Source organism: Psittacula echo (genome assembly GCF_963264785.1).
Source record: "Psittacula echo genome assembly, chromosome: 1".
Taxonomy (NCBI): domain Eukaryota; kingdom Metazoa; phylum Chordata; class Aves; order Psittaciformes; family Psittacidae; genus Psittacula; species Psittacula echo.
Window position 1 is genome coordinate 99,322,149 of NC_137735.1, and position 15,226 is coordinate 99,337,374.

Genomic DNA, 15,226 nt, shown 5'->3' on the forward strand with positions numbered 1-15,226 from the left:
AGTGACTTGCAGGCTTTTGTGAAATAATGGAGTATTTCCCTGTGTAAGTTGCCCTCCTGTTGCAGCAGTACAGGTTTTCCCAAGAGTGAGCCTTGTGACTGGCTTGAGGATTGGTGGAAATGGTGTGGTTTTTAATGGGAGAGATGACAGGAGGAGAAAAAAGGGGAAAATACAGTGTTGTGCATGGTCTGATCCATGGTGGCATCTGGGAGACACAGGACCCAGGTGCTTCAGGAAGCAGCACCACTATGAAAAAGGTTAGAGAAGCCTAAAGCCCATCTTACTGCATTACTGCCCCTAGGAAATGTTGGTTGGGTCTGTTGTGCACAGGCCTGCTAGGTAGTGGTTTGGTGTTTGTTTATCAGATATTGAGGAGAGCTGAGTACTTTATATCTTGCCCTTCTGAAAGGTTTCCAAATTCTGGTATGAAGTCAGCAAGGGTTTGCAGCTTGGTTGATTCCTGAGTACTGATGCAGTAAGGTCAGAGAGATACCAAAGCATTCAGCTCCCAAGAATACTTGGAGACCTGTACAGTGGGTTCTCCTTTAGTCTTTCTTTTGTTTCTGAAGTAAAGCAGCTGAGGCTTAAACCAGGCGCATGGGGCCTTTCCTTAGTCATCTTGCTTTTGGTGTCAAGAGGCTTCGTATGATTTGTCATGGGCTCCTGCTCCCATCCTTTGGAATATCTGACAGCCTATACTCAAGTCTCCCTCTCACCTTCTCCTGCACTTCTCCCTTTTAACCCACCTCCTGCCTTTCTTCCTTTTCTCCCTTGCTTTCCTCTCCCTCGTCTCCAGCCACACTAAAGCTCACAAGTTCATTTTCACCCTCAATCAATGTGTCTGAAGGCAGAGAACCAGTGGCTTAAATCCTGCAGTCCTTCAGGCAAAACTGCCCCAGGGCACTTCACCTGCACAAGGACTGGAGCTGTCAGCCCCTGTGACAGTCCTATACACACACACCCCCACAATGGGAGCAAGGATCAGTGGAAGGACGACATACATCTAGCCTGCACCTCAGTTGGGACTGGCATTCATCTCTGTCGCTGTGTCTGTCTCTCTGTCTCTGCCTGTCTGGTTCTCTCCGCTTCCATGCCCTTTGCTGCTCAGATTTTGGCCATCAGCTGCCACTGGACACAAATCTTTGCAATTCCTAGAACTTGCGAGTTCATTTACTCAAACCTTTTGGAAGAGGCAGAAAACATCTCCCTCCCTCTCCCCTTCTCTCTCTTTCTTTCTCAAGTGCCATCTGGGTAGCAGAGGCCTCCAAATTATGTAGCAAAGGGCTGGAGAAGCACAGTGGCTTCTTTTGGCATCTTGTGTTGTCATACCCTTACTGCTGCCATCCTAGAAGTTGTGTGTAGTCCTGAGCTATCCCTTGTGTGCGTGTATATGTCTGTATATATGACTTGTTTTCTTTTTGGAAAAAAAAAAGGATAAAACTGATGGGGGGAGGGATGGATTTAATTTGCTTTTTCTAGTATCTAGTGGTGTTTTTATCGCAAGAATAATAATCCAGGTAACTCACCACAATGGCCTCAGCTTCTGTATGTGGGAAGCCACGTTGAAGCATGGTTGTGAGCTGTAGCAGTGACAAATGCTAGTGCTTTATTTTGCCTTTGGTGAACATCAGGAGAGCTGCCCTGAACTGTTCCCCGAATTAGGCTTAGATCAATTTGAATTTGATCACCTCCCATGCTTAATCAACAATTCTAGTCCATGTTTTTCACCTTCTGTGGTGAGAAAGAAGTATGGTAAGTCTATCTGACCACAACCATGTTTGAACAGCGTTATTTTGGTTTTATTTACGTATATTTTTGTCATGAAGATGGGGCCTTTTCTTTTTTTCCTCTTTTGGCTTAAAAATGTTGGTATTCTGAGTGCATTTCCAGAGTTCATAATGTGATTTGCTCATTCAAAGAGGTGATTTTGGTAACTGCACAACTTTTTCTGTAAGGAAATCTATATGAAATATGGGAAAACAGAAAAAAGTATATATTTATGCAGAAAAGGGGATAGTAAATGCAAATTACTCCTTCCTCATCTTACCTAAGTATTTGAGCTGTAACTGATGACTAGCAATATTAGCACCAGAAAGAAGAAAGCATGTAGTTCCCACTTTGAAAGGCTGTCCATACTCCCTAGTTCTGAGGAAATACCTCAAGACTGTGATTTCCACAAAACTACTTGTTATACTTAGCTTCCAACATTATTCAAGGTGCATGGAATAATCAGAATGTATTTTAATGCAGGGAAGATTTAAGAGTAGCATAAAAGTAATTTTGCCTTACTGGATGAATTTAACCATGCTCATTCTAGTTGATTAAAATACAAGAAATGGAAGATAAAGAATACAGAACAAATTCGTAAAAGCTAATTGTAAAAGCAGCAAAAGGAAAGTTAGATAGCCCTATAGCTATAAGACTCAATGCACAAACCTGTCTGGAGTCCTTCTGAGTGAAAATGTTTAGAGCTGTCTTTAAAATGGTGGGGTACAGCATCTCACTGATTTTACTGAGGAGTGGATAGTGTTTTAAATTACTGCAGGCTTCTACATACCCAAAACTTTGGTAGGTTTTAAGGCTTTTAGAGAAGAGTCCTGTTTTCTTATTTGATCATAAATTATTGTTGCAATAACAATAATAGCTAATAGTAGGAATACGAAGTACCACAGGCCTTGTCCTGTGTTGGTTCATGGGTGAAGTAAGTGTGTGATGTAAATTTCAGTATAAAGAGCTCTTTAAAAAGCCCCCAACCAGATTTTTTTGACCAGTATTTAATTTTTCTTGTCATTTTTCTATCACATAACTCTCAAAGAAAAAAAAACTAGCCACTACATTATTCTGGCATCAACATTTCTGATATAATATAGTTCTATTTCATTTTCCTTATAATGTCAATGTTTTTTCACAAAGCTAGTTAAAATGCTCAAAAGAAAAAATAATAAAAAGCATTAGAACTACCTCAAGCTGGTTATATTTTCCATTAGCTTGCTAGCCAGGATAAATCATTCCTTCTGCCTAGCAAAAGCTTCTTTTAACTTTCCCTGAACTCTAATAGAGATTGTATCTTTATATGAATCCATAGAAAAATCCCTTGCTGATTCCTTAGATCATCTCAGAGCATACTAATGTTAATTAATGATAGCTTTCTGAGCACAGTAAGTTAGATGGTCAAAAAAAAGGTGCCCGAGTGAGTTCAAATCCAGCTAGTTCTGTCATTTGAGGCAATTCCTTGAAGCACTGAACGATGTTCTCTGGCATTTAATTCTCCTTTTTCTAAGACCTACTTTGCTGAGAATACCCAAGGAATTTTCCAATGTCGCTGTTTTCCGCCCACAGATTGCAGTAATAAAGGGTGCACAATCCCCTGTATTTCACTCATTCAGTTTTGCTTCTGTTCCTCATCAAAATTACAAGAGCTTTTAACACTGACCCTCCAAGACCTCATTGTGTGCACCATCTCATACTATTATGCATATTTAGAGGTCTGCTAACTGGTTCCAGATTGCACTGTCAGTTGCAATGAAAGTAATGAAGGTAATGGAAGAAGGGAAGACATACACAAGTATTTTACTTGTTTTCCTCTTTAACCTTCTCTGTTTCCCCATCTTCTTATCCCCAGTGACTTTCTCCAAGCTTTGCTGAAATCTTGGATAGCAGAGATCATGTTTGCCATTCCCAGGAGCACTAGGAGTAGTTTTCAGTAAGGCAGATATTAGTTCCCCTCTACCTCCTGTATGGGTGATCTTTCCTGTTTGTCTCCAGCCAAGATGCCATCAATTCCGGGAAAAGGCTGCTTCCGTTTGTGAAGGTTTCTGTGCCAAGCATTTGGCAGCAGTTCACCATGGTGATGGGTACCATTCTGCAAACCCAAATGCACAGGCTAATCAGAATTTTTGAGGTTCCCACTCAATAAAGACTTGTTTGTGGGGGCTTTGCTGGTAGGCAAGGAATGTGACCTTCCAGCCAGATTTCTAATCGAAGGTAAACACATACAAACTAATTTTACCCTTTCAAATACAGTCAGTGTAGCACCTTCATTTAGCTTCTGCCCTGCTCCCTCTGCCCTCATATGTACCAGCCAGGCAAACATAAGAGATTTTTCTATTTCTCACTAGACAACTGTTTTTAAAATGGCTGTGCTCTTACCTTCTCTCACTGGTCTGTTCTTTGTGGAGGTTGTCTGGCACACCATGCCAACAAAATGACTTCTGCTTCATATACCTTCATAGACATCTGCTAAACGGGACCCATTCCCTGCTGCATCCAGACGACCTTGCTGTAGAGACTTGATTGCTGCTTACGGTTAGCTGATTGATGGCCAAAAATGTCCTGGCTCTAATTGCTACTAAAACTGTTGGAGAGTAATGGGACATCCCAACTGGTCACATCGCAGTCGTTCTCTCAAAATCCACTTTTAGACAGAGATACCAGTCAGTGGTGCTGTCTGCTGAGCCTTATCTGAGTGACTGCGAGAAAATCTGTTTCACCCAAATCAAGTGACAGCTTTTCCTAAGCTGAACAGACAGTAAGGCAAAGATGCCTCGGCAATAAAGAAATACTTGTTAATAGAAAGGAACTAAAACAAATTAATATTTAGGGCTAGAGGCTTTGAGGCTCAGCTGTTTGCACAGACATGAACATAGTAAATCACACACAGTGAGCAGTACGTGTCATCCAAACTATCCCTACTATTTTGTTTTAACCAAAGAATTCATCAACTCAATAAGAATTTATTTTTGGGAAGAGGTATCAAACAAAAAAAACCCTGTTGCTCAGTAGTTTTGTAACAGGTATCTGCAGTTACATATGATCACCTCTACCTTGCCGTGATAATGCTGTGATTGGCATTCCAGTCCCAGAATAGATCATAGGCTTTATTGTATCTCATATTAACATGCAGAAATCTAGTATGACTTTGTAGGCTGCTCTCTTCTTGGAAACCTTCTGCATCATCATTAAATAACTTCCTATTTTAAAAGGCAATGAAAAGACACAGCCTGGGAATTAAATAATAACTGCTACAAATCTCAAATTAAATGATCCATAACAAACTCTCTCTTTGGGCTTCTGGTATCTCTGGCTACCCTCCCTTCAGGAAATACTCATTACCCAAAATTAACAGGGCCTGCTAGTTCACCTGTATCTACTTTCTCCAGCAACCCACAGTCCTGGTGCATTTGAACAAAGGCGGATTGGGTTTTCTCCTGTTTCCAATGGCATGTGCAGTTTCTTTCAGCACCTTCATCAAGGCATAAGATGGTTCATTCATCTTCACTCTGTCTCAAATCTTTTGGGCTTGCCAAGGGAAGGATCCTGGCACCTGCATGCAGTCTTTGGGCTGGTAGACTGCCTGCCTTCCTCCCTGGAAAAACCTGCTCATGATCTAGCCTCCGTCTGGCTGCATTAGTTTCCAGAAGTGTTATCATACTGAAGAGTGGTTATTTGCTGCAGACCACAAGCCTGCTTCTGACCTTAACACCACCACTGCGATTCCCCGTCAGTTATACAGGAGTTGCAAAAATGCTGCTGAAGCTTCCTTCTGGATTCATGTGCTCCTGCCAACCACATCAGAGTAAATCCTTCATGCTCAGCTCCCAGCAGACCTCTTAATCGATGGAGTCCAAAGGTCTCCAGCCTCCTTTCTGCCCTATGCAGGTGAGACTGTCCAGAGAAGCCCCAGTAACACTAATACACAGAGGATGCCAAGTTTCAATCTGTTCTTCATTTTACCTTCTTCCTTATCCTTTTCCTACACCATGGAATCCTATCAGCTAATTAATAAGTAATTAACATAGCTGTAGAAGCACTTAAATGCTCAGTGCACTGAAGACAAGCATAGCCGTGACAGAAGAAGGAGATGCTTCTAGGAGTTTACTTAATTCCTCAAATCATCAGCGCCCAGGGAAGACAAAGCCAGTAGGTGTTACTCACCCTCTCAGTACTAATGGAGTGTTGCAAGGTGTTGGAGACAAGGAAAGCCTCTGCCTACCTATGGCTCAGGAAATTCATCTTAGAGAAAAACTCTGCTGCCATTATAGTTTCCAAGATAGGCTGTGGGATGTTACAAGAAATGGAAAAATCAATACCTTATACAGCAAACATCGTGTTTTTAAAGTAACCAAGACTATTATGAATGCTTTAAACAGTCCCTTTCTTATTTTTCATTTCAAGATCAAAATCATCGATATGGTCTTAATACATAAGAACCTTAGCAGGCCAGGCTGTCTCAGAGACCATCTCTCTATTTGCAGCCTTCCAGAGCACTGTGCTTTCACAACACTGCTACAGATAGGAAGTCAAGATGGTGGATTCATTTGGGTGTTTGGGATGGGAGAACCTGGATATGAAAAGAACTGCCATTTTGTCGTGGTTTAAGCCCAGGCCGTAAATTAGAACCACACAGTCTACTTCCCATCCCCACCTTTCTTCCCTCCGCTCCTGGAGGGATAGGGAGGAGAATCAAAAGAATGCAACTCCCACGGGTTGAGATAAGTCCAGTAACTAAGGTATAACACAAATCACTACTGCTACCACCAATAATAATAATGATAAGGGAAATAACAAGGGAAGAGAATACAACACCTCACCGACCGATACCTCAACCCCACCCCGCAGCGTTCTAGCCCTTCCGGGTAACTCTCAGTTCCATCCTGGGCATGACGTGCTGTGGTATGGAATACCTCTTTGGCTAGTTTGGGTCAGGTGTCCTGTCTCTGCTTCCTCCCGGCTTCCCCTCCTCCCTGGCAGAGCATGAGACTCACAAAGTCCTTGGTCAGGGTAAACATTCTGACCAGCAACTGAAAACATCGCCTTTATCAGTATTATTCCCAGGCCAAAAGTCAAAAACACAGTGCTGCACCAGCTACTAAGAAGGAGAAAAAGTGACTGCTGCTGCTGAACCCAGGACACATTTGGAATGAGTAAAAACCAGATATAAGCTGTGCTTTCTCTGGAAAACCAGAATCCCTCTGTCCCTCCGAGCCAATGAAAAGAAAAAAGAATAATAAGGATCAATGTAAGAGAGAACATAAATTGTCCTAAAGAGGTGGAGGAAAAGAAGACTGCCCTTTCCAGCACACTGACAATTACACTGCTGGGTTTGGTGTTTAAAAGCCATATTAACTTCATTGTACGAAAGGCAGTGAGGCACACTGGACTACTTAGAGACAGCAATTTAGAAAGCATTGGAATGGATGGTAATAGAGCTGAGCTGGAGACCTGGGAACTCTAAATTTCCACTCTTGCACTCTCTCTGTGTTGCTCAGTGGTCTGGTCTGTTACCAGGGTCATCCTTCTTAGTCTGCTTTTGGCTGGGACAGCCTGATTACCTCCTCTGGGAGCCCTTGCCCTATGGATCAAGAATTGGCCAAGTGAAAATGCAAGTTGAATGAAGGAAGTCCACTCTGTCACATATGGCTTCTGGCAGAGGTGTCCAAATCAGCAAAACCTCTCATCCACTGATACTCAAACAAGAAAATCCCTAAAATCACTCCACCTGTGAAATAAAAGTTCCTGCACACAAGTAGCCTTTCAGTGTTAATTTTCATGGCTTGGTTTATCTTCAGAGCCTTCCTATCCAGATGTTCTAGGGCTTTTTTTGGCTACCTGTCCTACAAAACACAAATAATAAAACACAGGCAAGCTGCCCCTGCCTCCCAGGGTCAGACAAGTATTTGTACCTGAAGATAGTGTTTAATATGTATTTGCTTTTTAGGAGCCCCCCAGGCTTGATGACTGTTAAGACTTGAACTTATCATTTACCCAGAGTTAATGAGAAGGATTATTAAAACATCCTGAAAATTACGAATAATTTGCATAGAAATACTCTACCAATTCTTCTGCTTTTCTGAAAGTCAGGATTAAAATAGAGCTTTCAGCTGTGTAAAAAGTGACTCTTTCATTAATTGTCCAGTAATTGTCAAGCTAGGGTAATCTGCATAACCAAATTAAAGCAATTGAATTGCCTTATATTTACCTTAAGCACTTAGAACTGTAAGATAACTGTCTGACAATTTCATGGATAGAGATATATATATGAAATTAATTAATAAGCTATTCAAATTGGTATGATTTGCATAGTTGAAGCTAATTAGAAAAGCAAGCTTTAGAATTTCATAATCTTAGAATATAGGAAATGAAGGCAAAAAACAATAGCTGCAGGACTCATTTGCTTTAAAAGTTACCTTGATCTTATTAAATGTATTTAAAATAGGCTTTTTTGCATACAGTTATGCTAATATTTCCTCCAAGATCTGAGATCATGTGGAATTTATGTGAAGTATAAATGCCTATATATTGCATTTGTATGAGCTGACACTTGATGTGTGTTGATCCCCCTGAGTTAGTGCAGGCAGAAATGTAATGGCAAACTCCATTGCAGCTGTCACATTTTTTATAATTCCCTGTATTACACCAAATAAAATTTTAATTCCCTAGTCCGAGAGATTTCAGTCTCGTAGAATCATGGAATCATAGAACAGTTAGGGTTGGAAAGGACCTTAAGGTTGTCTAGTACCATCTTCTGCAGATCTGTCTGAGGATTAACATATTACATTGCAGTGAATCAACTCAGGGCTTTTTCCAGGAAAATCAGCAAGGTGTTCACCATTTGCTCCAGTAAAAGCAGCATCATATACCTTGATTCCCTGTTTTCTTGTAAGATGGCACCCATTTGTAATAGGCATTAAAACCAAACCTCAATTTATGAAAATAGTCAAAAAAGCCTCTGTTGCTTCACCCAAATTAGAGCTATAGGAAGGTTTGATTTTTTTGTTTCAGAAAAGCCCCTGGTAACATTTTTTTCTGGTTTAGGGTACAATAAAATTTTTAAATTGAAAACATTTCAGTAAGATTTCATTCCAACAGAAATAATCAAGGAAAAGCGAGGCATTTGCTTAAGTAAAGTAAAACCAGTTTAATCTGGGATTTATTTTTTTTACAGTTATATAATGCTTCTAATGGAACTGAAAACTCAAGTTGAAATGTGCAAGGAAAAAATGTGAGATTTCTATCTCAGATTTCAGAAATGCTTTTTTCAATATTGACATGTCCCCACAGAACTTTTCACTTTCAGCATCAGCATTTTTCTAGCAGAAAACATTTTTGTAGGGAAAAAAAAATCTGGCTAGTTTTGTTCAAAATATTCCCAGCAATTCTCAAAGAACAGTACGCTTAATGAAAGAATGCAGAGTTTGAGCAACGTTGCTGGCTATTATTGTTATTGTTATCCTGCTAATAGTTTGATTTCACTGTAAGGTTAGGGGAATTTGAATTATGTCATCTGCAATCCAGCAGTATTCCCTGTCAGAGAAATAGCAGATACATTTCTGCCTGGTTTTATAACTTCACAGACTTTGGTGGCAGCTGGATGATCTCTAGAGTTCTTGTGATTAAAACCACACACAGCAGTGGCAGACAGATGAGTCTGGAAGGGGTTGTGGTAACTCCCAAGTGTAACGGCAGGCTATTACCTGCCAGCAGCCAGGTTGATTTGAAACCCTGGCTTTTTCCAGCTCTCCACAAAGACTTGTGTTACTCAGCTAGCCTCTTGAGGTCACTTTAGACTTTTGACAGGGGAGAGTCATGTCTTCTCTTTTATCGTGTCTCTATGGCACTGATAAATTCTAAATCTCTTTTTTCTCTTATGCTATGGTAAATTCTTGTTCTTGAAGCTCGGGTCCTTACAGATCCCATTCCAGGATGATCCACATGTGTGAAAGAAAAATCTCCAGAACAGTAATGTTGTTGGCTTACTGCTGCCCTATTTGTGCACTCTACATCCAGCAGTGGCCAAGCAGCTGAAACAGCCCTTCAATTCTTTCTCACTCCCTGTGGCAACAAAATCAAGTCACTGTTGCTCATCAGGTATGGAACTGCTTTTAATGCCCCTCAAAATCTTATCTGTGTTTGTACAATGAGTTCATTTTCCCAGAGTGTCTCTTTTCACCCTTCATTTTGTGTCCAAGAAGATCACAGATGCAGTATGGTTAATGTAGGCAGGACTCTTGGATGACCTCTAGATACAAAGAACTTCAGCTAGAAAAGACTGATATTCTAGAACTGCAAAGGAGCTACACAGCCCTGCAGCCTGCTCAGGCAAACTCTACAGTGCAAATTCTCAGAAGCATCCTTCCAGCCATGAGCAGAAAAATGCAAGAAGGCAACACCTGTCACCCCTTTCCTCATGGAAGAAGGCTAAGAGACCAATGGACAAGTTTCCAGCAGATATGGAATACTCATAGATAGCTTCATTCTCCAAATGTCAACAGCTATCAAGGAAACATCTTAGCAGACATCCATCACCAACAACCAGCTACTGCAAGTGATCTCCAAAGAGCTTCATTCAGAAGCCATATTTTCTTTAGTGGAGATATGCTGTTATAGATTGTTTGTCACAAAAGGCAACATAAGCATCTGACAGTTTGTTTTCTTGAGAAATATGAAGATACTCTGTCATACCATGGTGCCAGAGTCTCAAACAGAGATTTCCTTATATCTTTTCAAACCTAGGGCTAACAGGCAAAATTAGAACGCTGCCATTGTACCACTGCCTTGGCTAAGACAAGTCTGACTTACAAAGCAATGACAACACTGAGCATTTGGCTGCTTAAATGTTGCCCAGATCAAGCCAGGCCAAAGTTCGCCACAACATAAAGGTTGAATTTTGTCTTGTAAAAGGAGATTCCTCCCATTGAATGGAAGAAACCTTGTTGGAAGGTAAAAAAGTTATCAGCAAGGAAGTTTTACTCCTCAAACACTGGATAAAAATCCGTTTGGACTTCCTAGCAAAGACTGGATTCACTGAAGGAGCTGAACTCATCATCTTCAGTGTGTTCTGTGGTGTAAAAAGAAATTACTACCATCACAGTGCTGGTAATGGGAATGCCACCTGCCCATACCATCATTTCAGTATCTCATTTAAGTATCTCTCTAATGAATAAACCTCTCTTCTTTCCCAGAGACTTCCTTACTTGAGATCCTGAATTCATCATGGGCATAAACTGTGCCTTTCACTTTTGTGCCAGAAGGGACTTCAAGGACGCACACAGATTAGCAGCAACTAAAGCAATGTGTCTGTTTAAAATGTTGGTGCTCTGGTACACATTTAACATAGTTAAATGAGAAAATATGCAGGCAACAATATTCCAGGGAGCTTTTCAGATATGCTTCAGGGTTCCCTCAGTCTTTATCCTACTGAATCTTTACTTTGGCTTCTAGAATTGGCTTTTCTGTTTCTTGACCTCTTCTGCTCCTTAGCATCTCTATTACCTTTTTAAATATGGTGACATCAAGAGAAAATAAATAAATAAATTGCCCAAGCAGTTGCATTGCCCTCATTCCCATTTAGTGTCTTTGCATAGAAACATCCTGCCTCAGATATTTCTCTTCCCACTTTGAGCAGGCTTCATTCTACATCACTCTTAATATATCCCTGGACTTGTTTGTGATTTATGCTTCCGGTCCATCTTCTCTATAATGGAAATTGCACAGAGCAGCATCTCCTGACTGATCTCACTGTTACTGTTGTTTCCCTTTCTTATTCAGTTACGTGCATACTACTTGTGCCCCAAACGACAAGAGCAGGGTAGAATACTTGAAGTTTCTTTGCAGGTTATACCAAGTTAAACAGGGTACAGCCAAGGCTGCCTTCTGTTAAGAGGCGTAGCTTCTCTGAACAGTCTTTCAAAGACATCAAACAGATGAGGATTTGCTTTTACACATTGTTCTGAGGTTTGTAGAAATTAAATCCTGACACTGGCTTTAATTCCAAGTACCTATCACCATGCCTCTATCCTTGTGAACTGATGCGACTACTACATTCTCAGGCGCTGAGTACCTGTCCTTGTCCTAAAATTGGCATACCCACATCACTTGCAAGGTTGAAGATTCTTAGAAAATATAGGAATAACTCTCTCGGCTCATAGTTAGGAATGGCCACACTTCAAAGTCAGAGTAGCAGGTTCTCAGGTGTCTGTGCTCAGGTCCATATGGTGACCTTTTGGCACAAGTGGAAAATGGTAGGATTTGGCTCCTCTATGAAACCTTTCTGGACATCGGAAAATGTATTCAGCAACCCACAGCTGGGGGTTGATTTCCACCTCATATACTCATGCACAAAATACAATATGCACAAGCATATCAGGAACCTCAGCCCACAGCGCTACAGTTCGAACAATTGCCACTTGCCAGCATTAACAGAAACTTCCCTGTGCTGCTTTTTAGCCTTTATTATAGGTAGTGATATAATGTGCTATTTGACCCCATCTTAAAACACAAGCCAGGTAGCTCAGGGAATGAGAGAGGAGTAAATCAACTTCTACTTCATTTTCTTAGAAGTGCCAAAGATGCTCAGAACATTTGGTTTCTAGTTGCCAAGTCCTTCAAGTTGAGCATCCCGTATCAACAGTGGCTTATATAGTCATATCTTTTTATATAGGTTTTTTTTACTCTGTTACATTACTGTTATCTTCACTTTCTGGTTAAATACTAACAATATCAAAATGACAATTAAGGTATAATGTTCCACAGTAACTTACATGGCTTCTTCAGCCAGTCAGTCACAGATACACCTGCACTGTCAGCCAGGAAGGATGGAGAATCATGAAAGGTGCTGAAAGCTTTTGGGCTTCTTTCAGTGAGTTTGAAGGGGCTTTGCACCCTCTATCAGGAACACGGCAACCAGCAGAATAAGGTCCTTCTATCATTAGAAAAGATGATTTGCAAAACTAGAAAGAGGAAGGAGAATGGAACAGAGAAACTGCTGGAAAGGAATATTTGCCCAGCAACACAAAATCAAAATCTATGCCTGGTCTGTAAGAAATGTCTCTGTGGGCACCGCTCCTTTATTTGGTATTCAAGTCAAGTTTTGCCTGTATGTGATCTGAAAACACAAGAGCAAACACATGACAGAGGAGGATAAAAGCAATGAAATCTGACACTACCAAACCAATGTGTTAACCCAAAAGACTAGTACGTGATTAGGTGTACCTTGGGTTTTTAATTGTTCCCATTTGCCTATATCACCAAATAGGCTGTGCATCCAAACTAGTTTTTATTTAAGTAACACAATACCTGTTTTGGTTACTGCACTGTCCTTGGAGAGCAGGAGCACACTGCAGGAGCCTTCTGTGGCACTAGAGCTAAATTCTGCCATTGCAGAAGAGCAAATACATCAGTTTCAGCTTTGCTAATGTAATCACAGGAAGTAATGACAGACAGGTTTGGCATATGGTAGAGGTTGGGCCTGAATGTTACTATTAAAATGAAGGACTCCCGATAAAGCTGGTTTTATTTAATTTTCAATCCTGCTTCTTACACCTAAGGGTATTTGCAGCCTTGGTGGTTTTTAGAATTGCTCTCAGTACTGGATATGGCCCCTTAATCAAGGAACATCAGATTGAGTGTTTGCAGCAACTAGACTCTTCCAGGCATGACCAGGGCTCAGCTCAGCTCAGCTTGGCTCCCAGGGAAACATCCATAGGGTCCTTCGAGCTCTGCTGTGAGGTGGGTGAAGGTACAGAAAGATAACCAGCTTTACCAACCCACTTTCCACAGCTGGTGGTGGGTGTTGTAGGGTTGCCAATTGTTGATTAGACTGTCCCAACCCAGAACTACATGTAAAGGAATGGGGATATATTGATAGCATTGCTTTAGCACTGCGGTATTATGGGCTTATAAATCAGACTGATGCACTAGAAGCTGGCTGGTCCCTGTGCAGACATGGCATGGATCTGAGCTGGGGAGCTAAGTCAGCCCTTGTATTGAACTTGATGGTAATGACACAAGAAACTTTTTAACACTATCAGTACCTCCACTGCCTGCATACCACGATGTCTGGCACACAAGAGATACTAGGTGCAATTCACAGGTGGTGGTAGTGAATACAGCTTCCATCATATCCAATGGGAGTTGTAGCCACTTCTTCCATGGCCAGCTTTGATCCTAGGGAATTAGCCCAGCCTCTTGTGCATTTCTTTCAAACTCCCATTTGCCCTCTTCTACCATTTTGTTGCTCCTGTGTTAGCCAAGACCTAGTTTACTAGGGCTCTTGATTGGAGATTTATTACAGCTTATTTCTGTCTGCCTTTCTTTAAAGCCAGCTGAACATACCCAATGCTCTTCCTCTATGGTAAGACCGAAAATACAGACCACCCTCCCAGCTTCTGTGACACTCTTTCTAACACTCCTTTATTCTCTTCTCCGTGATCACGAGTTCTCTCTCCAAGCCCAGCCTAGTTATTTGTGCATGAAGCTGCCATGTCGTGTATTGGTGTGAGTCTGGTGTTCACATGAGCTGTGAATATGCTGCACATGTGTATTTCTTGTGCATCCTGAGCTTTCCTTTGGTCAAGTTAACTGTCGTTCTGCCTTCTAATGAATCACCAAGAGAGAACTAGACCTGGTAAGATTTCTTGTTAGCAACAACCTGTGTCCCTATCAATGTGACGCTGAATGAGTTTGCAATGTGACTTCATGTCCAGGCCTCCAAACTAGACAGGATTGGGACTTCGAAGTTCCTCTGCAGTGAGGTGACTCACTGTAACACTGGAGTTTGTACTTTGCATAAAAGAAGTCGTTCAGTGGTGCACACAAACTCAGCTGCCTTGGTGTACAAGACAGTTCCCACACCACCCCAGCAGAGCTGCAGTAACTCCAGTCTCTTGATTGATTGCCACTTTGCAGAGCCTCCCTCCTCTGGCAAAGCTAAGCCTTCAGAAAGCTGGCTGAAAGTCAGGAGAAAGCAAGCAAGGCTACTCAAGCACCGGCTAATCTGTAGCCACCAAGTCTTAAAATGACTGTAATCTCCTGAGACATCACTGAATGTTTTTGGCGGAGTGGTTTGATGCCAGTAAGTTGCAGATTTGCGTCAGGGAGGAATTTGTTCTATTTTATCCGCTCCTTGGCCTTTGCCTACTCCAGGACCCTAGGAAGACAGGGATAATTTTCTGCCTACAGTAGCTGCCTCTTCTCGGCAAGCAAAGATGAAGGCATGCTGAAACTTCTGTCCAGACCCACATCCCAAAGTGCTGACATCCAAAGGGCCAAGCTGACAAGAGCAGCAGCACGTAGAATAAGAAAATACTTTGGGGGGGGGTTTAGGTCACAACCACAGCAGTAAAGCTGTCCACTCAACTTTTAAATTTGAGTCTCAACTCTTTTTTAGGTGGCATTGGATTTAGTGGAAAGGAGGCCATAGGACTTATATAGGACTGGGAGAATTGTG

General features: G+C 41.5%; 1 protein-coding gene across 1 annotated transcript in view; it reads left to right on the forward strand.

Annotated features, from left to right (window-relative positions):
• Positions 1–15,226, forward strand: part of CACNA1C (calcium voltage-gated channel subunit alpha1 C) — a gene marked incomplete at both ends in the record, with an annotated part of 484,825 nt that overhangs the window by 440,188 nt on the left and 29,411 nt on the right. Inside the window, one exon of the mRNA XM_080614946.1 lies at positions 14,099–14,131. Coding sequence (XP_080471072.1) covers positions 14,099–14,131 — 33 coding nt within the window. The remainder of the gene's footprint in view (positions 1–14,098; positions 14,132–15,226) is intronic.